The following is a 26,539-nucleotide window of genomic DNA, read 5'->3' as shown; positions in this document are numbered from 1 at the left end:
TACAAAGATAACTACATCTCCAGACTTCAAGGAATGTCAGAAAGAGCCGCACCTTTTGTCTAATTAAGCCTTTCCTAATGCGGTGCTTTTTAGATGTGTTGAACTGTAATTCACATAATCTCTAGTTATGCAATGTATCTTTTTGAATCTTTGTTTCTGTCAAAAGCCTGAAAACATTCTTTATAGAGACAATCTTTACAATCATAATTTATTTACTTGATTGAGCTAAGTGAAATTTTGTATTAGATACATGTGAATAGATAGATAAAATAAAATGCTGTTATTAATATCTAGACAATTACATCCCCAAACTTTAATTAAATACTGCTGATTCTTAAAGAGAAAGCAATACTTATGGATAATTGCTTACATGGTTCTCTATAGCCATTATTTCTATCCTTTTTCTTTTTATTAAAGGAAGTTTGTTAAAAAATAATGATAATATCATATAGAGTCTGGTGCCAAATATTTTTATATTTTCTGTTTTTTGAGGATAACACAGTATTTATTTTAAAAATAATAATTTTATAGACAATGGTGGTCAGTTGAAGAAGTATGTTGGTTTGGTTTGGTTATTTCAAATAGCAAAATAAAAAAGTAAAATTTTCAACCTATTTTTCCCCTCTCTCTTCTATCATTTCAGGACTATACTTTGACCATGTACTTTCAACAAGCATGGAGGGATAAGAGGCTTTCATATAATGTAATACCTTTAAATCTTACACTGGACAATAGAGTAGCAGATCAGCTTTGGGTTCCTGATACCTATTTCCTGAATGATAAGAAGTCATTTGTACATGGTGTCACTGTGAAGAACAGAATGATTCGTTTACATCCAGATGGGACAGTTCTCTATGGTCTCAGGTGAGCATTAAACTTTTTTTTTATTGCAAAAATTTTATTGGTTTTGAAATATATAGGGAAGGGTAAAAGGGTGTACAAGAAAATTTTTTGCAGCTTCCATACTGGTGGCGAAAGTCTCCCCTAGAAACCCACAAATTTAACAGTCTTAGAACTAAAATATAGAAGAAAGCATCAGAACAAATTTAACCATTATTATCAAACATGTGCTCTACTATTTTTTCTGTTACTTTTGTAATATCAACAATTACAATTATTCCAAATACATTCATTTTTGTGACCTAAGCCTTTTCGATATTGCTTCTTCTTCCCTGCCTCTTGGGAGGGTCTCAGCGCCCCCCACCCCCTCCTTGTCTTGCGTCTTGCTGTCCTTTTCCCTACTCCCACTAAGTTCCTCCTCTGGGGGGGAAAGATTCTTTTTAATAAAGGGAGCATTAAACATTTTGAATGGTCACCTTCTATATATAAACCAACAGGCTAATTCTCTTTTCCTTTTCTTTCTCTAGTTTTTCTCTTTTTTATGTAGGTTGTGTAGAATTTTGCCAGCTTCTTTCAACTTTATGCTCTTCAAAATGGTTGGCACTAAAGCCCCATAATCTGAAGGTCATTATGGCATTTTCCATCCAAATCTTCAGGAGGGCACTAGATTGAGGAAGACAGTAGGTCTTGTAACAAAACTAAAGGCCTTAATCACAAACAATACAAGTGACTTTAGTGAAGAAACATCTTACAGACATACATAACTCCATATAAAGACCTTTGCTTAACTATTGATGGGGAAAGAACAGTACTTCTCATCTTTCCCCCCCTCCCCCACTATATTATTGCCACTTGCTTCCAAAATATTAGTTTCTCTGTGCTAGTATATACGTTTAAAAGGGAATAAAAATGGATTGGATGATGCTACCTCTTTTTTATTTTAAATGGTTCTTGTCACACAATAAAAAATTGGAAAATAGCAGCAGCAAATCAAAATGTATATGTAACAGCTGAAAATAGGTATCAGAATTATACTGTGGCAGAATATTGAGAATGGTTTGATGTCTGTGAATTTCAAGATAAGAGTCCTGCAGCAAAGATGCTTTCTTGTTATAAAACAGTAATAGGTATATTCATCCTTGGGATGGGAAGATTTTTTTTTAATAAAGCGTCAAGAAAATATTTTCTTAACTCATTCCTCTGCCTTTTCATTTATCCCCAAATGTCCCCTGCATATGTACTTCCTAATATGGTATGAAAAATGCACCGGTGAATAATTTGAAATTGAAGATTATACAAAAGCCAAGAAAATATTAGCATTTCTTGACCCGTCTTGTCGCTAAATTTTAATACACACACACACACACATACATTTTACAGCCAAGAATTGTATGGATTATCAGACCTGTGTTGTCACATAATGCTTAAGTGAGTCACAAAATAACAATGTAAAATCCTTACACAAATCCACCTATATACGTTGACTTGTAAAAACAGGAAAGTAAATGTTTATATATAGGAAGAACCATCAGAACAGGGAAAACTTATTATTGTTTTTTTGTGTAGTGATTTCTTCATGCAGTGACTTAGCATTTGACATATACAGGAACTTTAATGGGTTTACGAAAGCTGGCCAAAAGGGAAAAAAATGAAAAAATCCTATTTTCTAATCTATCTAATCTAATCAGAAAAAAATATTGTATTAACAAGGGAGATTAAAAACTTAGTCTTCTCTAAGCCTTCTCCCATCAGATTGCTGTCCAGATGTGTTACATTTCAGCAGCACAAATGCATTTCCTCTAGGAATTATGGAAGTCTGACACATCAGAAGGACAACAGATTGTGGAAGGTTGATTTAACTCTCTAGAAGCAGCGCCATCAAAGAAGTGACTGCTAATTAATAGTGACTAATATGGTCTCCTTAAGCTAAGTTAGAGAACCAGTTTTGTTGTAGTAGTTCAGGCATCAGACTAGAAATCAGGAGACTGAAAATTTTAGTCCTGCTTTAGGATTAGATGAAACCAACTGGGTGATTTTGGGCCAATCACTTTCTGTCAGTCTTAGGTAGGAAAAGACTTGCCAATAAAATTGCAGGGACTAGTCATAGGTTTCAATACTGACTTGAAGGCACACACAATACAAACTAAGTCTAATGTCAAAGCACTTCCTTGTAATATCAGTTTTATATTTAAAAACAATAACATTCAAGATTCCAATATTATTGCAAAGGTAAATACTGTTGAATACAACATGATTTATATCATGCTGAAATTTATACAAGTTTGAAATCAGGTTTTCTGCATTTAGTATTTATATACCTTTTTCTTCCCTAAACTATTTTTTAAAAATCCTTTTCAGAATTCAGCTAGAGCTTTGATATGAAATATGAAGGCTATCCAAGGCAAGGGGCATTTTCACTCTGCTTTAAGAATAAGCAATTTAAAAAATTGCAATAAAATATTTTTGCAATCATGTTTTGGTGTTGGTCACGTATACAATTAGGAGGAAAAGAGTGGGGATACAATTATATGACAATATACTGTAATTAAATTTAGGCATATGTGTGTCTTCTTTACTTTCCATCTGAATGTATGAGTGACTTCCAGTTGCCCTGTGTACTGCCTCATATCTGTGCAAATCTCATATAATGTCTAAGAATGCCAGGACACCATTCCCTTTTAACCTGCCAGCTGTATGAACAGATGGAAAATATGTTACAGGACCAGAGGGAGATGTCAAAATCCAAACCACAGGGAAAGGGACAACATGCAGACTTTTCTTTTTCTTTTACCAATATATAAAAATATACTGTAGATATTGAAAGATAGCACTGATTACTAGATTGCTATTTGTTTTAAAAGCAAAGTGCCTTGGGATGTGCAATGAAAATAGCATGTTCTTTCGGCTTTTCTTTGCTTTGTGGGAATAAATGGTTGAATACAACTTTTTTCCCAGGAACAAAATCTGATTTTTTTTAGAAAGAATCTGAAATCTGATTCATATTTGAGATGAATAAATCAAAGGAACCAGTGAGATATTGATATTCTGTTATTAATATATTCAGTTCTCTCTCAGCTCAGTTTTTATTTTTATTTAATAATTGTTATTATATATTAATTGTTCTTAATCTTTTTATATGCCATTCAGAGTCACTTTATTTTGAGAGGGGAAGCAATTTAAATTTGATATACAAACAAATAAATAAATAAGTAATTATATGTATGTATGTATGTATGTATGTATGTATGTATGTATGTATGTATGTATGTATGTATGTGTGTTACAACCCCTGGTATGCCCAAATATGGGAGGAAGCTCACTACTCCCTCTTTCTGTCCTTCGGCTCATCACAGAAAACTTTATTTATTTATCAGCACAAATACAACACACACACACACACACACACACACACACACAAACACATATAACTTAATATATATAATATACTGTGTGTGTGTGTGTGTGTGTGTGTGTTTCTGGAAGTTTTCTTAATTGATTCAAAACAATTTAAGATACCTAATTTTTTTACTTCTCTCAGTAACTTAAACTGAGATTAAGTAGCCTGCCTGATACTACTCAAATAGTTAAGATTTGAATCAACAACCTCCATATATATTAATACTATAAACTGTAAGAATGCAGATGTTATATTTTTCTAAACATTTGTAAACAGCTGCATTACCTCATTTATGACTAAATTAATGTTTTACTTAAGAAAAAAATCAACATATATTTACTTTCTCTTTCCAAATATGTATTTTTATACACACACACACACACACACACACACACACACACACACACACACACACACACACACACACACATATATATATATATATATATATATATATATATATATATATATATATATATATATATATATATATATATATATATATATATATATGTTTGTGTTGTATTTGTGCTGATAAATAAATAAAGGGAGACTAGTATGGATCCATTCCAAGCTATTTAGCTCACACATCATTTGCATTTAGACAACATTTGCATTTGGTTCTTTGGTTCTACTTTGCAATATTTCATTGTGTTTTATAAAGGTTGCAAAAGTTCATCATCAAAATATTTATAGTAATCACCTATTAATCCATCTGGTCTAGATACCTTTCTTGTTTAATCTTTTTTACAACTTCAAAAACTTTCCTTATTGTTATAAGTCCAATCGTAATTAGTTTCTGTTCCTCTGTAGTCCTTGGTAAATTTTGTTTCTTTAGATATTAATCAATTATCTCTACAGAACTATCACTTCCTTTAGACAGATTAAATTAATATTGATAGAATGCTTTTTGTATGGCTGTGTTATCCATTAATACAGTATATCTCTCTTGCAATTTCAATAGCATTTTCTTTTCTTTTTCTTTTCATAATTTATATACCAGGCACTCTCCTGATTTATTTGCAAACTTTGTTCTTATTTCTTTGCTTTGCATAATTCATTTTTGATTTCTATTTTTCATACTCTTAACATAGATAAATGTTATTGTAAGAGCTTAATTTGTTCAAAAATATTTTCTTTCCTGGAAATTTCTTCTTTTTTTCTCTTTATGTCATCCAAAATAGCTCCTACACTATTGATTCTTTCTGTGGCAACATTTTGCTTTATCTCCACCTAAAAGAACTAAATTTGATTTTACAGCAATAGCACTTAGACTTATATACCACTTCATTTGCTTTTACAGCCCTTTCTAAGCAGTTTAAAGAGTCATCATATTGCCCCCAATTATCTGATTAAACAAAATAACAAAATTATGATTCAAAGAAATATTTTGAAATATATCTACTTTAGAAACCTTAATAGCCATGTTCTTTGAAATGAAACGTATATCTGTACTTGAAAAGGATCCATGACTTCCAGAAAAATAGTTGTGCTTTCTCAAATAGCCATTTTTCTGTCTCCATATATAAACCAGCCCTAAATTGTCCTTCAAATCTAAGAAAACTCTTGGAAATTTGCCTTGAATGATTTTAATGTCAGAAGTTCTAGCCAGAGGTGGTATTCAGCCAGTTCTATCCGGTTTGGGCGAACCAGTAGTGGTGGTTGTGGGAGGCTGCACCCACCTGCCCCGATGTAATGCGCAAGCACTGCGCATGCATAGAAAGTGGTGTGTATGCACAAGCATGTTCACATTTGTGAACTGGTAGGGAAGGTAAGTGAATGCCACCTCTGGCTCTAACCCACTGTGAGGAGATCGCTCTATTCTACTTAAGGGATCCCTCAAAAGAGCTGTGGTGGTGCAATGGTTAGAATGCAATACTGCAGGTTAACTTACTGCTCATCCAGGAGTTTGATTCTGAGTGGTTCAAGTTTGACTCATCCTTCCAGCCTTTCAACGTCAGTAAAATGAGGACCCAGCATTTGTAATCCATAATCAAGCCAAAAAATTTGGAAAAATCCATTCCTATATTGCCTTGATCAGTATCACCCCTTTCAGTTTTCTGTTGCACTTACAATACAATACAATACAATACAATAGTAGAGTTGGAAGGGACCTTGGAGGCCTTCTAGTCCAACCCCCTGCCTAGGTAGGAAACCGTATACCGTTTCAGACAGATGGCTATCCAACATCTTCTTAAAGACTTCCAGTGTTGGGGCATTCACAACTTCTGGAGGCAAGCTGTTCCACTGATTAATTGTTCTAACTGTAAGGAAATTTCTCCTCAGTTCTAAGTTGTTTCTCTCCTTGATTAGTTTCCACCCATTGCTTCTTGTTCTACCCTCAGGTGCCTTGGATAATAGTTTGACTCCCTCTTCTTTGTGGCAGCCCCTGAGATATTGGAACACTGCTATCATGTCTCCCCTAGTCCTTCTTTCTCTTAAGCTAGACATACCCAGTTCCTGCAACCGTTCTTCATATGTTTTAGTCTCCAGTCCCCTAATCATCTTTGTTGCTCTTCTCTGCACTCTTTCTAGAGTCTCCACATCTTTTTTACATTGTGGCAAACAGAACTGAATGCAGTATTCCAAGTGTGGCCTTACCAAGGCATTATAAAGTGGTATTAACACTTCACGTGATCTTGATTCTATCCCTCTGTTGATGCAGCCTAGAACTGTGTTGGCTTTTTTGGCAGCTGCTGCACACTGCTGGCTCATATTTAAATGGTTGTCCACTAGAACTCCAAGATCCCTCTCACTTGTTGGAATTTTTTTGTAATCTCATCTGACACCTCAAGAGCTTTCCTTGCCTTTTGGACAGAATCAAAATCAGTTAAAATTTCTCCTATTTAAAAGTAAAAATCACACCTTCCAGTTTGTCCCATTAAAATTGAATCTTCTGCATTAATCTATTAGTTTAAAAAAAGAATACTTTTTTCTCTCGTGCAAGATTCTAATAAATGTATTTAAGAATAATTACATTTGTATTATCAATTTTCAGTCTTGATCTCTTGTTCTACCTCACAAAGTGTAGCAAAAAATCTTTTGGGACTTTTCCTATCCTCACAAATCTTGTACTCATTGTATAGAATTTATCAACTTTTTTCTATGGCCTTCTCATTCAAATGCAAAAAAATAAAAAGCTTTTTTCCAATAGAGCCAAATTATGTAGTTTTCTTTCCAACTCTCAGTCTATAACTTCTGCCTTATGCTCTAAAATTTCCACCAATTTGTTTTACATCTCCAGAAAGTCGTTTCACAGACCTTTTCATCTTCTTAAGTTCTTATTTCATCTCTCTTTCATCCTTCATCCATTCTCTGTCAGTTTAGTACCAAATAATTCAGATAACTTACTGTTTAGTTGCTCAAATATTTTCTGAATCAAATGTGGTGTAATTCCTCTCACTGCAAGTTGTTCTATATATCCCTACACCCTACTAATTTTACAGCTTTTCTGGTGGTTGCCATTATACTATTATTACCTCAAAATGAATGTTTCTCAAAAAAGCTTCATTTTTCCCCTATTTTGTCTTCCTGTGCCCTTAATTTTTTTATATCAAATAGCATTAGTTACAGTTACAGTCAGGCTCACAGTCAGCATCTCTATATTTACAGCCAGCATCACACTCTGGCTGATAGTACCTTTATGATTTTGTTTTGTAACACCCATCAGTTGTCTGCATTCCTTAATGGTAAACAAACAAACAAAATTCCACAAAGTCCAGTTTATTTCTCTATTTTAATTCCAATCAGTTCAAAAGAACTTTCACCACAAAGTAATCTTTAAAAATAACTGTATCCTGTATCCATTTTCAACTTTTTTACACCTTCTTCTAGTTAAGTTTTTTTTTTTCAAATGTTGTTTTCCCTTTGTAATCCTGAAAGAACATTGATTCACCAAGTGGATTTTTTTTATCCTGCTACTCTCTCTTCAGCTATGAATTAGTTAGATATAACTGTTTAAGAAATGGGCTCAGGTGAGCCTTACATCCATATAGGCTGCATTATGGCTACAAGCTTGATTGAAATCCCTCAACTCTCAACTGCTCAACTCAAGCTAAGCATAAAAACTTCAGTTCCTGCAGTCTATTCATGAGGAGCAGCTGTTTGGATTACCGGTGGGCAATCTCATGATCTCTTCTTTTTCTGCAGAGACTGCACTGCCAGAATCTAGAACAGGAGTGTCAAACTCACAACACGTTTTCGTTACGTGATGGATCACAACTCCCCCCCTTCCCTGCTAAAACGGGTGGGTGTGTCCAGCGCATGACACATCCAGGCTGTGGGCCATGAGTTTGACACTCCTAATTTAGAACTCTGCCATTATGATGTCCCTGGTCCTTCAGGAATGACTAGTTCTCCATGAATTCTCACTGGGATTCTATTTGTAATTGATACATAGTTTCCTACTAATATATATATATATATATATATATATATATATATATATATATATATATATATATATATATATATATATATATATATATATATATATATATATATATATATATATATATATATATATATATATATATATATATATATATATATATATATATATATATATATATATATATATATATATATATATATTAGTAGGAAACTATGTATCAATTACAAATAGAATCCCAGTGAGAATTCATGGAGAACTATATATATATATATTTCTTAGTCAGAAAATCTGCCAAAAGGAACAGCAAGCCAACTGCAAATATATTTTAATCGATAGTTCTGGAAGTAGTCTTGAATGTTTCTTTTCACTGTGGTAGTGAATATTGCTCTAAAACTTCTAACTATGAAAAGATAAAAGTCTAACATAAAATACAAAATTAATCAACAAAAAGGCAAGTGCTACCTGGAAGTTAATTTTACATTGGTTTATTCTACTTTCACAAAAATGTGAATGCTTATGTGAAAAAAGATTTACTTATGCTTCTGTGAAAAAGATGCTACAATACTTTTATTACAAGAAAATGTTCTATTGGTATATGTTTTTATGGTAAATTGTTTTTCCTTTTTGTAAAGAAAATATGAATTAGATTTAAAAATGCATTGAGCATTAGGTTTTGTTTTGCTAAAACTTAAGAAGCAATGAAGCAATGACATTAAACAGCCTCACAAAGCAGGTTCAAGAAGAAATTTTTTTTAATACTATAGTCTGTAGGATTACAGAACTCGTTTTGATAAGCTTTTCATCTCATTCACCATCTCATCATTATCTCTCTAGGGTCTCAAATAATCCATCTATATTGTTATGTGTATGGATTTCAAAGTGGTTTTATAGATGTAGGAAAATCAAAGACAGGAGATAGGAGTTGTAATTTCAGGCCCTGTATCTAGTAATATTTGCTGTCTTAGATTTTTATGTTTAAGGTACAGTTCTAAAATGTAAAGTAGGATAATCATTCAAAGATTGCTCAGTCTTACTTCTTCTAATGACCATATTTTTGGATATTTAAATAACCTTGTTTTAAAGTTCCTCAAAGAAAGGCAAAAGAAATTGCAGTCAGTAAAACTGAAGTATTGCTTTGAAGTATTCCAACTCAGAAATGAATTCTTTTCTAAAACCTCTGTCTCTTCTTCTTTCTGTGGAGCTGGCAGTTGCCTAAGGATGAGCTATGAAAACATTTATTCATAAATGGATGATAGCTTACGTCATTAATGTTTATTTATGAATGCAATATCAGTGGGCTATTCAGACAAAATATTCTCTAGAGATTATTTTGAGGATGTAAATATTTAAAAATGTCCTAGTATTTCTCTGTCTATAGATTGCAGCTATATGTGATGATGATGATGATGATGATGATGATGATGATGATGATGATGATGAAGAAAAATCCAATTAATTCTTGAGAATATGAATCTACATGTATGCAAAGATGCTATTGAATTAAATGTAACAGACTTTGGAAAATATTTGGCAATTCAGTGTGTCAAGTGAAATTCTGTATGTAACATCTTTTTATGTTAAACCCCGTGCTATTTTTTTCAGCATACTAATCAGTTAGGACAAAACATGAGAGAATCAAAAGATATAGAAAAATAATTCAGGTGGGGGGGGGAAGCTGCTCGGGGATGGTGCCCTAATTATTTATACCTCTTACATATTCTATTATCTGCCTATCAATCATGTTTGCATATCAAGTTACATGCAAATGTTGAAGCACCCCAACTCCAATTATACAATATGTTTGGATAAATCCCTAAGTGATTTCTGCAATATGCTTCAGCAAACTCATAGACCAATAAAATATTTACATGACACATCTTTCTTCAAATTTGAGCATACATTTACTATTTATGTGCAGTTGTTTACAAACTCAAATAACAAAATAGAGAATATGCCAATTATAGAAGCTTGGACACCTTTTCAGTAGTTAGTCAGTTAATTTGTAAAACCTCATTTGGTGGAAATATTATAGCTTCCAAACATTTCTTGTAGCTGGCTAAAAAATCTTTTTTTCTTTCATTTTTCCCCCACCTTTGTTGTAGAATATGTTCAGTTGAAAATATTCTCTGGTCTTCTACGTGTAACAATTTTTAGATCTCCCCACTGATTTTTGGAAATCTCCATATCTAGAAATAATGAATGAAATCACGAACTTTTATCTTTCTTAGCTGTAATTCTTGATTAATTTTGAGGTGTTTCAGACTGATAACCCTGAATTATATAACCCTTTTCATCAAGAATTTGTTTGAAACAGTTAATTTTTTGTTTCCTCAATCACACTTTTTAGCACTTTAAAGATTAACACATTCCTTTCAACATTCATTTTATTCTGAACTGCAATCTTTATTAGATGTATGAATTAAGATCCTAAGCTTTAGATGCATATTTCTAATTGGAGAGGAAGTTTCAGTAGGCTCAGTTGGAAATGAAATGAAAAAGTACAAGCTGTGCTGCAATGACTGTTAAAAAGAGGAGAACCATAACATGTATAATATTTGGAAGGACTTCACAGCTGTTTAAAAACCTGAAATATTCTGTACTGACAGTAGGGGCAAGCTGTTAGCCATAGTTTTCACTGGCTTTCATTGGCATGGCGATGCTGATGAATTAAATTGAGCAAAGAAGAAAAGGAATGTAAAGTGAAATTAGAAGATTATTAGACTAATAAAGATAGAACGTTAGGAAGAAAAACATGTCCTAAACATTTTGCATAGCATATTTTTGATACTAAGGGAATATTAAAGAAGTTTGTTATGGAAACTGTTTAAAGAAGAGTTGGACCAAGAATAAATGAACTAAGATAATACCAAAAATGCTAATTTATATAATTAAATTGAAAGTTTCTAAGTTTGAATTCCATATTTTACTCTTGTTTCACTCAAATAATCTGAAATTTAAATAGGATTCATTTAGCAAATTCAGAAATTAGAATTGCATTTTATACAATTCTCTTTTCTCTCCCTTTCTCTCTCTCTCTCTCTCTCTCTCTCTCTCTCTCTCTCTCTCTCTCTTTCTTTTCAATGTTTTCTCCATGACAATAACAAACCTGTTATTTCATCTTTGAATGATGCAGTCATCCCACTGTTTATTGGGTCCATCCACTTTACTTCTGGACATCCTCTTCCACTCTTTCCCTCCACCTTTCCTAGGATTACAGCCTTCACTAGAGAGCTAGATCTTCACATAATGCGACTGAAGTAGAATAATTTGAGCCTGGCCATGTGTACCTTTGGGTGACTTGATTTCTTGAATGAATACATTTTTGTTTTCTTGGTTGTCTATTAGGAGTCTTTGCCAACACCAAAGTTGTAAAGCAGCAATACTCTCCCTTTCCTGCTTCTTCAAAGTCCAACTTGTGCTTTCATGGTGTGTCACAGCAACACCCTGTTTGTATGATTCTGATTTTTGTAGGTTAAAAACAAATCATAGCATTTAAATATATTTTCAAGGCCTTAATTGCAGTTCCACCAAGTGCTAATCAATGGCAGAAGTTATTTATCACTTTGATATCTTTATTGTCAATTCGAAAGCTGGCTATGTATTGTGCTTGATATCAATAGTTCGGTTTTCTTTATATTTAATTTCAATCCCATGTTTTATTATGCTCTTTGTCTTTTATTACTACAGTTTGCAAATCTTTTGCGATTTTGGTTATTATAGTAGTATCATCAGGATGGTGCGGGTTACTGATATTTATTCTTCCAGTTTTAAAACCACACTCATCTTCCAATTCGGCTTCCCTTACTACATATTCAGCATGTAGCTTGAATAAATGAGGGGAGAGCATACAGCTTTGTCTCGCTTGGAGCTCTTATGTTTCACCATGTTATTTGCATACTGTGGCTTCCTGATCTATATATAGTTTCCTCATGAGGAAATAAAGATGTTCTGGGATTCCCACTTTTCTAAGTGCATTCTACAACTTGCCATAATCAATTCGAACAAGGTCTTTAATTTGTTCATTTGTTTAGTTTTATTCCATGTGATCTATAACCTGAACTTATGCCCAGGGGTATTATCTAGGTTATACACAGTGGTGGGTTCCTGCCGGATCGCACCGGATCGCGCACTCCCTTTCGGCGCTGAACCCGGAAGTACGTTCTTGCCCCGCCCCTGGCGACGGGATGACGCTTGCCTGCGCTCCACCAGCTCGGCTGGGACCGCAGACGTTTCTCTGCTCAGCAATGTCTTCAGTGGAGGTGGCACTCCGCTCCGCTGAGGAAACGTCTCCGGTCCCAGCCGAGCTTGTGGAGCGCAGGCAAGCGTCGTCCCGTCGCCAGGGGCGGGGCAAGAACGTACTTCCGGGTTCAGCGCCGAAAGGGAGCGTGCGATCCGGTGCGATCTGGCAGGAACCCACCACTGGTTATACAGCAACCTCCTTCTGGCTTCACCTCTTGGCTTATCACGTCCAATAAGGTATAGCTGAGCCAATAAGCTATTTTGTCACTTAAACCAGATGGTCCAAGACCTGTGAGGCCAACTCTTACTGATTATCCAGCAATAGAACTGTGTACTTATGCGTTTTGCCAGGCATAAATATATTCTGCTAAAATCAAACTTCATTCATACCACATTAATAATTGAAGAAAATGTTTGATTTTAGATTCTGTGCTGTCCCGGAATTGTTTATGTTTGGCTCCTCTGGTATAAGTGACAAAATAGTCACTTATACAACAAGTTTCACAATAACAATGAATAAGCTACAAACGAATGGACTGGTTAGCTAACAACTAGGTAAAAGATATGCTTGATAACACATTATTAATACACCATCCCCCCCAAAAGGTGATTTGAAAACACCTATTTTATTTTGGCAGAATGTAAAAATCCCCAAACCCTAGGCTGTCACTGTTTAGCAAGAAATGTTGCCTTAAAATGTTTGCATAATTTCAGAGGCCTGCGTGTCCAATCACTCAAGTGACTTCAACAAATAATGTTAATTGTCTTTGTCGCTTTAAATATTTTGATTTCTTTGTTCACTTCAAATGAGAATATTGTATTCTTAAAAAGTCCATAGGAGACTAACAACCTTTAAAAACGCAGAACACAAAATGAAAAGGTAAAAATCACAAATAAATTGTAAAATTAATTAAAAGTGAAAAGCCTCACATAAAAGATTTTTTTTTTTTTGGTCTAAGGCAGAAAATGAGATGAAAGGCAGTTGCTGTGAGATGACCCCAGAATAATATAAATTGAAATAATAAAATTCTGGGGTTTTATAAACTGCTACTTATGTGATTATTGCAAATGGTGGAAAAAAAAATCTCTTAGATTTTTCACAAGGGGCTTTGAGATAGAATTATCCTATTTTTTACTGACATTCAGTAAATTAAAGACAATAGAAAAAAAGCCAAAACATTTTTCTTCAAAGCTTATCTCTCCATGCACAAGAGAAAATAATCACAAGACAATTTTGTCCTCAAATTTCCATATATTATAATTGGGAGTGCTGCCAACCCATCCATCTATTAAAAAGACAGTTGTTTTCAAGAAGCAGAATGCTGGGAAGAGCTACAAGGGCAGTTTTCTTAATTGTTTTACATAGAAAAATTACTGTACTCAGTATTTATGCATTGATAATTCCTGATAATGATTCTAATAAAAGTCTTCTGAGTCAAACACACACACACACACACACACACACATATATATATATATATATATATATATATATATATATATATATATATATATATATATATATATATATATATATATATATATATATACTGATAGATCAGTAGGAAGATTGCTGATTAGCAGTTTGAGGTTGATGTATGTATGAGCTATTTTAAAATAATGAATGGGAGTTTTAGAATATGTGGTTATATTAAAAAAAAAGTATTTTAAACTTTTGATTCTGGAGAATACTTAAGGGATCTAATGATACTGTATGTTTTCACTGCCCAATAAGAATTCCAGAGACAGTTAAGAACATATTAACAAATCCCTGCACATCCCTCAGTTGTCTAGGAAACAAGCAGCCAGCCAGTCAACCAGTTCAGCAAAGGATTGTTAGAAAGAAATTGAAGGAATGTCTGTCCTAATGAGCTGAAAAAATAAGTTAGATTCAAAAATGAAAGTAATTCATTTAATATCTGTAACCTAATCTCTTTCCCTGTTAATAAATCTTGTTAAAGAAAACTTGAGCCTGGGAGAAAGAAAGGAACAGTCACAGGGCATTAGTAGAAATCTCCAGGGCATTATGGTATTCTACTCAACTGAAAAAGGCATTGTGAAATCTTCTCACTATTGCTGCTAAAATAACTACATAGACATGTCTATGAAACCATAGAGAACTGAACCTCACCTTAAGGGGATATTATTTTTACTATGTTTCCAATATTTTTGAATCTTCTGAGATTTAGTAAATGAACTGCAATCTTTTTGAAGAAAGAAACAATCATAATAATGCTCTTTTTAAATTAAACTGCTGGCCAGCTGCACAATTTAAGAAAAGAAAATGCCCTGCTAATGCCTGTATTATGTTATTTGATTAAGATGTTTTCATACTGGATGCTCACTGGAGAATTCTGGGAGTTGAAGTCTACACATCTTAAAGTTTCCAAGTTTGAAAAATATTGGTCTAAGAATTCCAAAACCACATATTGGTTTTTGCAGAATAATTACTTGCTTTCACTGATTTTCTATACTGTGAGAAGGAATACTAAAACAATTATTATAAATAAATGAAAATGCAATATTTTCCAATTATTGGGGGTAGAGATATTATGCTCCTGAGAGATGCTATACAAAATAGCACAAATTAATCACTGACATTGTTAGAATTGAAAAATGATTCTACAAACTTGGCAAACATTTACTTAAACAATTATTTCTCTGTCTTAACTCCATTATGCCGACCTGAAACACAGGAACCTGCTAAATTAACGTGTCTTTGTGTGAGAGAGGTTTGTGAGCTATTCACCACATGTTTTTGTCAATCTCTAGAACTATGAGATGGTGAAGGAAATAGAGATTGCCCCAAAGCAGCTTTCATTTCTCTCACATATCCCAATAGACTCCTTTATTAAGGAGGTGTAGAAAATGAAATGAACGAATAGACGCAATGATGAAAATAAACCGGAAATGCAACTGAAGACAGCTGAATACCCTGTAGTAATAGTAGTTTATGGCTTGGTACCAAATTACCTTCAGGAATGTGTTCACTGGAATCAGTTAAACCAATTCGATCTTATCACTATGTTTTCTATAGACACTGATAGACTGAATTTTGTGGTTTGGACTTTTTACATGTTTTCCCATTGTTATTAGTCTGTCTTTAAACAAAATATGAAATTAATGTGAAATATAAAGTGCAAAACTAATGTTCAACTAAAGCCAAGCAAAACTAGTACATGACTTTCTTGAATGTATATATATATCGTTCTCTAACCTTGAGTGACATGGAATGGATGCATCAATTTTCCAGTCTTTTATCTAGATTTTAACCAGGTTGAACAAATTTTTAAAATGTTTTCATCTCTGTCTTTTCTAGAATTACAACAACAGCTGCATGCATGATGGATCTACGAAGATATCCCTTAGATGAACAAAACTGCACATTAGAGATAGAAAGCTGTAAGTATTTTGTAAATGCTATTTTTTTGTTTGTTTCATTATCTGAGGCAATCCATATCACTCATGTGACCTGCAGGATACAACCATTAAAATTAATAGTAATACAGAATAAATACTGTAATCCAAAATATCCATAAGGAATCTACCACCCAGGGCTCCTCCCCTGTCCCAGGACCTGGGACAGGGGCAGAGCCATATGAATCTTAAGTGGAATGGTGTTTCAGAGGGCAGGCTCCATAACAGGTTCCAACCAGATCACATTATTTAACTGATAGAGCCTGGATCCAAGGAGGACCCAGCCTCTCTGACCATGGAGAAGCAACTGGGGGAGCAGGACAAGACAGTCCTGGGTCCCTTGGGCCTTGGAGGGATGACCGGTGATGGAGAGAGGGTGCAGGATGACCAAGCGAGGGAGGAGGAGAAGGAAAGAGTAGACAGTGGAGCAGAGGAGTGATGGAGCTCCAGGGAGGAGCGATTTCCTCATCTGCTCGATCTTTGAGCACAGATGGTGGAGAGGTAGCCGGATCAGCACAGGGAAAACCAATGGCTCGGGGGGGGGGGAGAGCACCCCACCTCTCGTCACAAGGCTCACTTGGGGAATAAGATTTAAAGACACACCATGGGAACACGCCGCACTTGTTGGGACAAGTTACCTTTTTCCAGCCATGCCTGCAGTTGTCGACCTGTTGCCACCTTGTCTTACTGTGCTTAGCCTTGCTTTGCCTGGGTTCGACTTGCCTTGCTTGCCTGGCCTGACCATGGGGAAGTAGTCAGTGACACAGCTCTGGGAGTCTGTTCAACAAGGACTCCCGGGAAACAAGTTTCCTGAACTGTGTTTGCTCTCAGAACTGGCTACTTCTCTGGACTCACAGCAGCCAGGAACTTGTGGAGATCCGGTGTGTGTGTGTGTGTGTGTGTGTGTGTGTGTGTTTGGAGCATTGCTCCTGGACTTACAGTGAACTGTGGGAACTTTGGGGGGGGGGGGAGTTGGAGCAATTAAAAGAGTTCAAAGCATGGCAATTCTATGAGACTGTATGGGATATGTAGATACTATAGGAGATATACAGTAGGTGATTCCTCAAATAATTAGATCTTATGCCATGAAGGACTTTATATGGGAGATAACCATCACCTTGATTTGCATTACAATTGTTTGCTGAATTCAACTGGTTAACACTTTTCTCTCACGCATGCTATTAACTTAGTTGCTCTGATGTCTATATTTAGAATATATTTTGGACGAATGGACTAATGTTTCTGGCATAAGGATTAAGCTTTTTTGTTTGGTTTACTTGATGAACAATTTTCAGTTTTAAAAGTGTCATTCACTCTAATTTGCATCATAGCAAAATGTGTATTTTCTGTGCTTTTTAAATAATTCTTTCCTGGTTCACTCTACGGATTCATTATACATAATTCCTTTCCATTGCATGTATATTTAATTCTGTATTTTTATAATAGGTAATAAAATATTGTCAACTATTGTATGCTATAGCATTTTAGTTAATTGACTCAATTTATGCAAGCATTTGTGCAAGAAAAGAATGTGCCAATAAGGTCGTAGACTTGAATGTCTTATTCAACCTTTGCAAAATCAGAATTTGATTTCCATTCCCAGTGTAATTTCATCTTGCCCCCTTCTGGATGAAGTTTAATAAATATGTCATATGTTTGAGGGACATGACATGGTATAGAATTGCTGGATCCTTTTTATTTAGGAGAGAATGCGAACATAATGCCATGATAGCCAAGCAATGTTGCAAATTTCTATGAAAATATTCTCAAAATTAAAACAATAGTGTGAAAAACTTCAAAAAATATAACATAGCTTGAGACACATAAGAAAGTGTGGGTATTCTAGTTTTCTATCCTACTTGTGTTATCTGAGACAGGTTTGTATTTTAGTCATTAGCTATTTTGTATCTTTAATTTAGTCTTAAAATAAACATCAAGTTCCATATAAAATGGTGCTTCTGAATTCTCAGAATTACTGGTATGGTGCTTAGGAATCCTAGTATATATAGTTTTAACATATTAGGGAGTCTGCTAGGTTCCAGAAGATGGTGGAAAAATATTCCTGTCTTCTTTAGAGCTTTTCAGTACCTGTAATTCACTGTCATGTCTCTGGAATTGGTAAGTGATGTCATCTTTACTAATCTTAGTCCAGAAGGAATGGGGTAAAATGAACGCAAGAGCAGGGATAGAAATTGACTTTTGATTTTCTACAGGCTTAATAAGACCATCAAACCTAAGGACCCCAATGGCACCCTCTCTTCCAACACAAATGCTTGTTTAAATTGAACCTATCAACTAAAAGTGCTGCAGCATGCAATAATTCTCAAAGGTGCCTAGTGTTCTTTTAGATAGGCTACCCAGATTTGGAGGCACTATAATAAATAATATTTTTTTTAAAAAAAGATGAATTCCAAAACAGCCAAAATAGATTCTGCTGCATCATCAGTAGTGTTATTAGGTCCGCGCTGTAACCCACTTCCTTTCCCCGTTGTTCTTCCATTGTTACAAGTGCATAGGGAACAAGATCATTTTATTTCTATAAAATTGGGAAACTACTAATACCAAGTCAGAAGTCTACTCCATGTACATCAATATTCTCTTTATGAATTGACAGTGAAGTCACTAAATCAAGAGTAAGGTAAAGTTATCCCCTGTCCAGTCGTGTCCGACTCTAGGGCATGGTGTTCATCTCCATTTCTTAGCCAAGGGAATATGCGTTGTCCAGACATTTTCTGTGGTCATGTGACCAGCATGGCTATATGCCAAAGGCGCATGGAATGCGGTTACCTTCCCACTGAAGTTATAACTATTAATCTATTTGCATTTTTATACTTCTGAACTGCTAGATGGGCAGGAGTTGGGGAAAGGAATGGGAGCTTATCCCTTTGCATGGCATACGGGTCTCAAACCCTGGCTGTCAGCTTTTCAGCTGATAAGCACTGCATCTTTAACCACTGAGTCATTTTGCCTCCTAAGGAATCTAGAGTACATAGCAATAAACCTGGATTTCATCCAGTGTTTTATGTATAATTAATTTGGGGGGGGCACATAACTATTTAAAAAGATGTTACAATTACAACAGCAGAGTTGGAAGGAACCTTGGAGGTCTTCTAGTCCAACCCCCTGTCTAGGCAGGAAACCCTACACCACCTCAGACAAATGGCTATCCAACATCTTCTTAAAGACTTCCAGTGTTGGAGCATTCACAGCTTCTGGAGGCAGTAACAGTAATAAAATAATCTATGGAGTAATATTAGTGTAGATTAACTTATTTATTATATTTCATATTTCTTAAGGGCCCATCTTCCTCAGAGAGGGGGGCTTTTGATTGTTTTAAATTCTATAGGTGCATCAAACAAGCAATAATGACCTAGAATTAAGAAGACTAACATGATCTTTTAAAGAAAAAAAACATTTTCAATTTACTTTCACTTGCCTGAGAAAGCATTAGCACAACCTACAAAGTATATTGCCAGCTGTGTGCTTTTTTTTATAAAGTATCAGCGGGATGGAATGTCTTAGATTTCATTTAGCTCAGTGTTAAGTATCTCTGAGCAAAGGAAATGCAATACCTTCCCAAACAAAAAAATTAGGTCATAAAGAAGCTCTGAAAATGCCTTCTGTGAAGCACATTCAGGAACATTTAAATAATAGAACTCTACTTAAAGGGCAAAGCAAAAAAATGAAAATTGTTCTTAGAGTTTCAACAAAATAAATATATGAAAATGAAACAGGGAATTTGGGGAAAATGTATATTTAGAGGATAGTACTATTGTTTATGCCTAGCATGACATCGGGATATTCATGTATGTTCAAAATTACAGGGGGAAATGGGGGGGGTGAGTTGAGTGACCAATAGAGTGAGGGTAACATTATAAATCTAGTAGAAGTAGAAATTGTACAATTAAGGAAAAACAGATTTTACACCATTAGAAAGCATTTTTAAAAAGAACAGTACAAGATTATATGAATACTGATTTACAGTATGTAGTTTTGCTTTGAAGTCCTTAATATTAATGGCTTAATGCAATTGGATGCATGTCTTCTCAGACTTTAACTTAATGTAGATGAGCTTCATATAGCTCAGAAGTGGGGATCACTAGCAAAATCAGATCCACTTCTGATGAAGCACTTGTTACAGTTTTGTTTATACATGTTCCCCAACATTTCTGTCTATGTCTTCCCCATCTTTTATTTTAATGCATGTAGTTCAAATCCTTTAAATTATTGTCTGAATAACTTTAGTGCAAACAATGGCATTACCCCATATTTTGCTTATTAAGAAACAATTATTTTGTCATTATCCCTATTTTCAGTTTAACCTATTAGATATATGCTGGAAAATCAAGCTTCTTTCCCTTTGCAGTTCACAACATACTGTATCTTCTTTATAGAAACTGGAACAAACAGAAAACTTTAATGCAGGGCTACAATATTCTGGCTTTTAAATAACATAATTTACATGTAAAAAAATAGTACAAGAGCTATAAATTACACCAGGAAAGAATGCAAGCTTTTTTAAAAGTTAAATTTAATTATTTCAATCATCTTTTAGTAGTTGTAGTTCTTATATCTCAAAAAGCTTTTCCCAACCCCGTGTGTAGTAACCACCATGGATTTTCTTTCTGCATGAACAGAGTTAGTTGAACTTCTGGTAAACATATCTATTTTTCATCATAGTCTTTATGTGTCATACTTAGGAATTTGCACCTGTGCAGGCCTACTGGAATCTATCATAGCTAAGATTTTTGGCAATATATCTATGCATGTCATGAGACACAGCACAGTTTTATTATCAAGATTTTATAAATCCACTTAACTGAAACCTTTCCCTTCCCCTTCCTCCTCCTTCCTCCTTTTCTCTAAATTGAGAGAGTGACAATTTATTACTATTTGTATGGCTGTTATATATGCTAAAGCAAACCCATTTACTCTTGTATGGTTCCCATTATAGCAAAACATCGCCCCGAGTCCCTTCGGGGAGAGGGAGCGGTTTATAAATCTAAATAAAGTAAAGTAAAGTAAAGTAAAACAAAATTCGTAGCCCAGCTCAGTTCTTGTACACAAATCTCTGCCCTTCAAATCTTTCAGCACCAGGGAAGTGGAGAACAATCCATGATTCAATTCTCTGGTACTGCGAAAGTAAATGTACACCTGAATCTAAACACTCTTCAAACTTATTCTAAGAAAAAGAGATAGGTAATCAACCTGGAAATTAGAAAATAGCAACTGCTATTCCAAGTAATTATTCATTATTGCTTGTTCAGAAGTCTTACCAATTCAACAAATAATTGAATCATTCAAGAACATATAGCTTTCAGGCCATTCATTCCAATTCATATGACTCAGTATCTCCTGTGTCAATATTGTTAAAGGCAGCATCATAAATTTGGCATTGATCAGCCTAATGAAGAAATTTTGGGATGCCTAGGAATTATACCTTTCTTGCCCAGTATTGCAAAACTCATTTTTGGTAATGTTTTATGTTACTGTGGAAACACCTCTATTTGCTTTTGGATCCTAAACATTATAATAACAAGTTATGCTGCAGAATTCAATAAGAGACTGACAATGTGTAATTGATGCTGCTTCAAACCATTGTCTCTCTAAGATGAAATAAACACATTATTATAAAAAGGAGCCATTGAACAGTATCTCATACACAGTCAGAGCAGAGCTTCAGTTCCCCTTATTTCCCAAGTGTAACAAATGATTCTGCCCCATCACCAGGTACTCAGAAGTGTGTTTCTCCCTGGAATTTCAGAATGCTACCATGCTAAAATATCTCCCCTCTTCCTGAAAAGTAAGGTTTGGTTCCCTATAATAGACTTAAAGGGCACATCCCCTTTTCCCTGAAAATTTTGTTGAGAGGACAGGCTTTTCAATTCAAAGTTCTTCTGTTAAGGTTAACTAGCCTCCATGGAGCATTTGCAAAATGCATTGAAATAGTTGTGGCTTATTTAAAAATTCAAATATGATTTATATTCAGGAGGAGAATACAAGTAATCCTTGACTTACGGCTAAAATTGGGACTGGAAATCCTATCAAGTTACTACAGCCATACACATAACCAGAAGTAATTTTCTAGCCTATTTTGCAGCAGCTGTTAAGCAAGCACTATGGGCATCTACAACATAGAGCGCCTGTTTTCCGCCGCCCGACACCCACAGCTTGGAGCCTTCCAAATGCCAGTGAATGGCATGGCTGGAGAGGAGAGTTGTGCGAGCGTCTGTTCCGCTCTCACTCACCCGCCTCCCAGCCTCACGATGCATGGCCTAGCCATCATTACGGAGCCAGGGCACCTCCGCCACCGCCACCATCCCAGCCTGGCTTTTTCCACGGCTTCCAACCCGAGTCTTTCGGCAATGGCTGCTCTGGGCGCATGCTCTATGGTTGTGGGCCAACTGCCTGCAGAGTGTGCAACCATAGAGCATGTGCCCAGAGCGGCCACTACTGAAAGACTCAGGTTAGAAGCCGCGGAAAAAGCTAGGCTGGGATGGCGGCGGCGGAGGTGCCCTGGCTCTGTAAAGAGAACTGGGCCATGCATTGGGAAGTGGGTGAGCGAGAGCAGAACAGCCGTTCGCGCAACCCCTCTCTCCAGCTCTGCAGAGCGCCATTCACTGGCATTTGGAAGGCGCCAAGCCATGGGAGCCGGGCGGCAGCAAACAGGCACTCATGTGGCTTGGCGATACCCTTAGGTCAGTGAATGGCGCTGTGCCTGGCTGCAAAGGGGGTTTGCTGGGTGGCTACTTGTGAGCGTGGTCGCTTCATGGCTGTTGTGTTGCACTGCTGTGATAGTGCAACATAGCCATTCGCCCATGAGGCTGTGCATGGCTCTTTGGGAGCCCGCTCACAAGAGAGCAGCCACCTGGCAACCCCCCTCTTCAGCTGGGCACAGTGCTGCTTGCCAACCTAGCGGTATCCTGAAGGCAGCAAGCAACGCAATCATCTTTGCCCCCCCCCCAGGTTCCTGCGACTTGGCATCTTTGGGGTACTACTAGGTTGGTGAGTGGCACTCTGCTTGGCTGGAGATGGGGGGTTGTCTAGGGGGCTTATATGCAGGGGGGCTTATATTTTTGCCTACCAGAAAAATGTGGCATGGCTGCATTATGAGGACATGTCGTATTTTCGGGGAAACACGGTATAGGCTCCAGATCATCTTCAAATGCAGACAGATATAAAACATTAAAATATAAAGGAGATCATAAAGATATGAGTTATTAAATGACAGAGCCAGGCTCTGTAGTACTTTAGCTGCAGCACCAGCTTGGCAGACTAAAATAATATTAATAATAGTAATAATGCAATAAGTAAGAACTATGCAATGAATTGGAGAAGAAAAGGAGCAGGAGCCTCTTTTACAACAAAGATTAATTTATTAATTTAGATGCACTCATAAACTGTAAATGTGACTCTGTAGGAGTATTACTTGTTATTTCCAGAACAAATAATAGAACATTTATTTCATACGTCTTGAGTTTCAATTTATTAACCTTCATCTGGTGTATGAACAGAGTTATATGTACATTAAGTATTTTTTTTTCATCCTTACCTAGATCTAATGAAAAGGAGAAGCTGAGCTTTGTATTATTAGTATGGTGATTGTACTTCAATCTTAATCTTTGAATTATGTTACTATGTTTTCAGAAAGCTGGTAAACAGCATCATGAATCTTGATTTTTGAATGTTGTTAATCACCCAGAATTAGATTTCCATATTGAATGAATGAATGCCATTAGCAACCTACCAAATACCATTTGGTGAGGAGAATCTTCTGTAGACAGCCATCCAAACAAAGTTATTCTTTTTCTCCTCTAACTAAGACAGCCTCTGTCAAGGATATTACTTATTTCTTCCAAAAGAAGACTCCGATTTAATGCAGATAAAAAAAAACTATAGGCCACGTCCCTACTGAATGCTGACTATAAAATATGTCCTTCAATAATGACAGAGAGACTAAAAAGTTTCTAAATAAATTTAGAATGGCTTCTTGCCTAAGAGAAAGATTAAAAACAATATGAGAATTATTTTAAATACATTTGAATAATATGAAGCACATCCTGGAAAAAAATGGTGCTGATCTTCTTAGATGCGCAGAAAGCATTTGATAACATAAATTGGCAATTTATGTTGTTACAACCAAAATTTATGGATTTTGGTGAGAGATTTATATACATGATAAAGGCAATATACCATTAAAAAATAGCAAATGTGATGGTAAATGGAGATACAGCAGAGAAAGGATGTCTACTATCTTCTTTACTATTTATATTGACATTGGAAGTCTTGGAAGAAATATTAGACACAATATAGAAAATAAAGGTATGGAAATAAAAAAGAACAATATAAATTACAGTCATTTGAAGATGATTTGGTCTTTATCTTGGAAGACCCACAACAAAATGGACTTAAACTAATTAGGAAAATAGAAGAATATGGTGAAGTTTCAGGAGTGAAAATAAATAAAGAAAAAACCAAAATAATAGTTTAAAATGTTACAGACACACAGAAAAATGAACTAACAAGGAAAATAAATATACAGATAATCAGGAAAATTAAAAATTTAGGAATTCAACTAACAGCAAGGTGTGTGACAATTAAGTAGCCACTATAAAATGAATATCTTGCCAAGATTACTATATTTATTTCAAACAATACCAATAAAACTGGAAAAAAAATATTTTGAAGAATTAAATAAAACAATATTAAAATATATTTGGCAAGGGAAAAAAGCAGGGATAAGCTTGAAAATGCTGTAAGAGTTTTCTCTGGAATAGAGAAACCTCTATTCTAAAAGTAGAATTGGCTTTGGACTACCCTTTTGGGAATTGTATTATCAGGCTTCAAAACTTACTTAGGTGAAAGAATGGAACAGAGGAACAAAAGATTATTGATCTTGGAGGGTTCCTGAACTAGGTTGGCATGCATTTTTATAGTATGGAGAAAACAAAATACATTTGGAAAATGCTATTTCCAAAGACATTATGTTAGGAATGCATTACAATTAGTATGGGAGAAAATTAAAGAACAACATTATTTAACACTACCGATCTGGCTTTCCACAATGGAGGCACTGATTTATCTAAATGTTATTGATATAGAGAATGTTACGAGATACAAATATATGTATTTTAAATGAAAAGGGGGAACTTAAAAGTAAACAGGAACTGAGTGACCAAGCGACTGAGATAACATGGTGGTCATATGTGCAGATACACTCTACATATGAGAGGAATGTTAACAGATTTAGATGAGATATTAACTGGGACAGATGAAAAGTTAATAAAGAAAATATATAGCTATTTGTTAAGAGGAAGGAACAAGTAAAAGAGACAATGATAGTATGGGCTAAAAATTTTGACTATTCGATTGAGTTAGACCAATGGCAGAAATTATGGGATAGAAATTATAAATTAACATCCACTGCATACAAAGAAAATATTTATAAAAAGTTTTATAGATGACATTTTCCACTCTCAAGGTTATACAATACAGTAATACAATACAATACAATAGCAGAGTTGGAAGGGACCTTGGAGGTCTTTTAGTCCAACCCCCTGCCTAGGCAGGAAACCCTATGCCATTCCAGACAAATGGCTATCCAACATCTTCTTAAAGACTTCCAGTGTTGGGGCATTCACAACTTCTGGAGGCAAGCTGTTCCACTGATTAATTGTTCTGTCAGAATATTTCTCCTCAGTTCTAAGTTGCTTCTCTCCTTGATTAGTTTCCACCCATTGCTTCTTGTTCTGCCCTCAGGTGCCTTGGAGAATAGTTTGATTCCCTCTTCTTTGTGGCAACTCGCGAGATATTGAAACACTGCTATCATGTCTCCCCTACTCCTTCTTTTCATACCCAGTTCCTGCAACGGTTCTTCATATGTTTTAGTCTCCAGTCCCCTAATCATCTTTGTTGCTCTTCTCTGCACTCTTTCTAGAGTCTCCACATCTTTTCTACATCGTGGTGACCAAAACTGAATGCAGCATTCCAAGTGTGGCCTTACCAAGGCATTATAAAGTGGCATTAACACTTCACGTGATCTTGATTCTATCCCTCTGTTTATCTAGCCTAGAACTGTGTTGGCTTTTTTGGCAGCTGCTGCACACTGCTGGCTCATATTTAAATGGTTGTCCACTAGGACTCCAAGATGCCTCTCACAGTTACTACTATTGAGCATGGTACCACATATACCGTACCTGTGCATTTCGTTTTTCTTGCCTAAATGTAGAACCTTAGCAAAGATGTTTACACAT

General features: G+C 35.3%; 1 protein-coding gene across 3 annotated transcripts in view; it reads left to right on the top strand.

Annotated features, from left to right (window-relative positions):
• GABRB2 (gamma-aminobutyric acid type A receptor subunit beta2) overlaps positions 1-26,539 on the top strand; it is a 112,527-nt gene that overhangs the window by 40,141 nt on the left and 45,847 nt on the right. For all 3 annotated transcript variants that reach the window (XM_081932588.1, XM_081932587.1, XM_081932586.1), the window contains exons 5-6: positions 644-864; positions 16,189-16,271. In XM_081932588.1, coding sequence (XP_081788714.1) covers positions 644-864; positions 16,189-16,271 — 304 coding nt within the window. The remainder of the gene's footprint in view (positions 1-643; positions 865-16,188; positions 16,272-26,539) is intronic.

This window comes from Natrix helvetica (genome assembly GCF_964273705.1).
Source record: "Natrix helvetica genome assembly, chromosome: 1".
Lineage (NCBI taxonomy): Eukaryota > Metazoa > Chordata > Lepidosauria > Squamata > Natricidae > Natrix > Natrix helvetica.
This window is presented reverse-complemented; position numbering and strand designations above follow the sequence as displayed.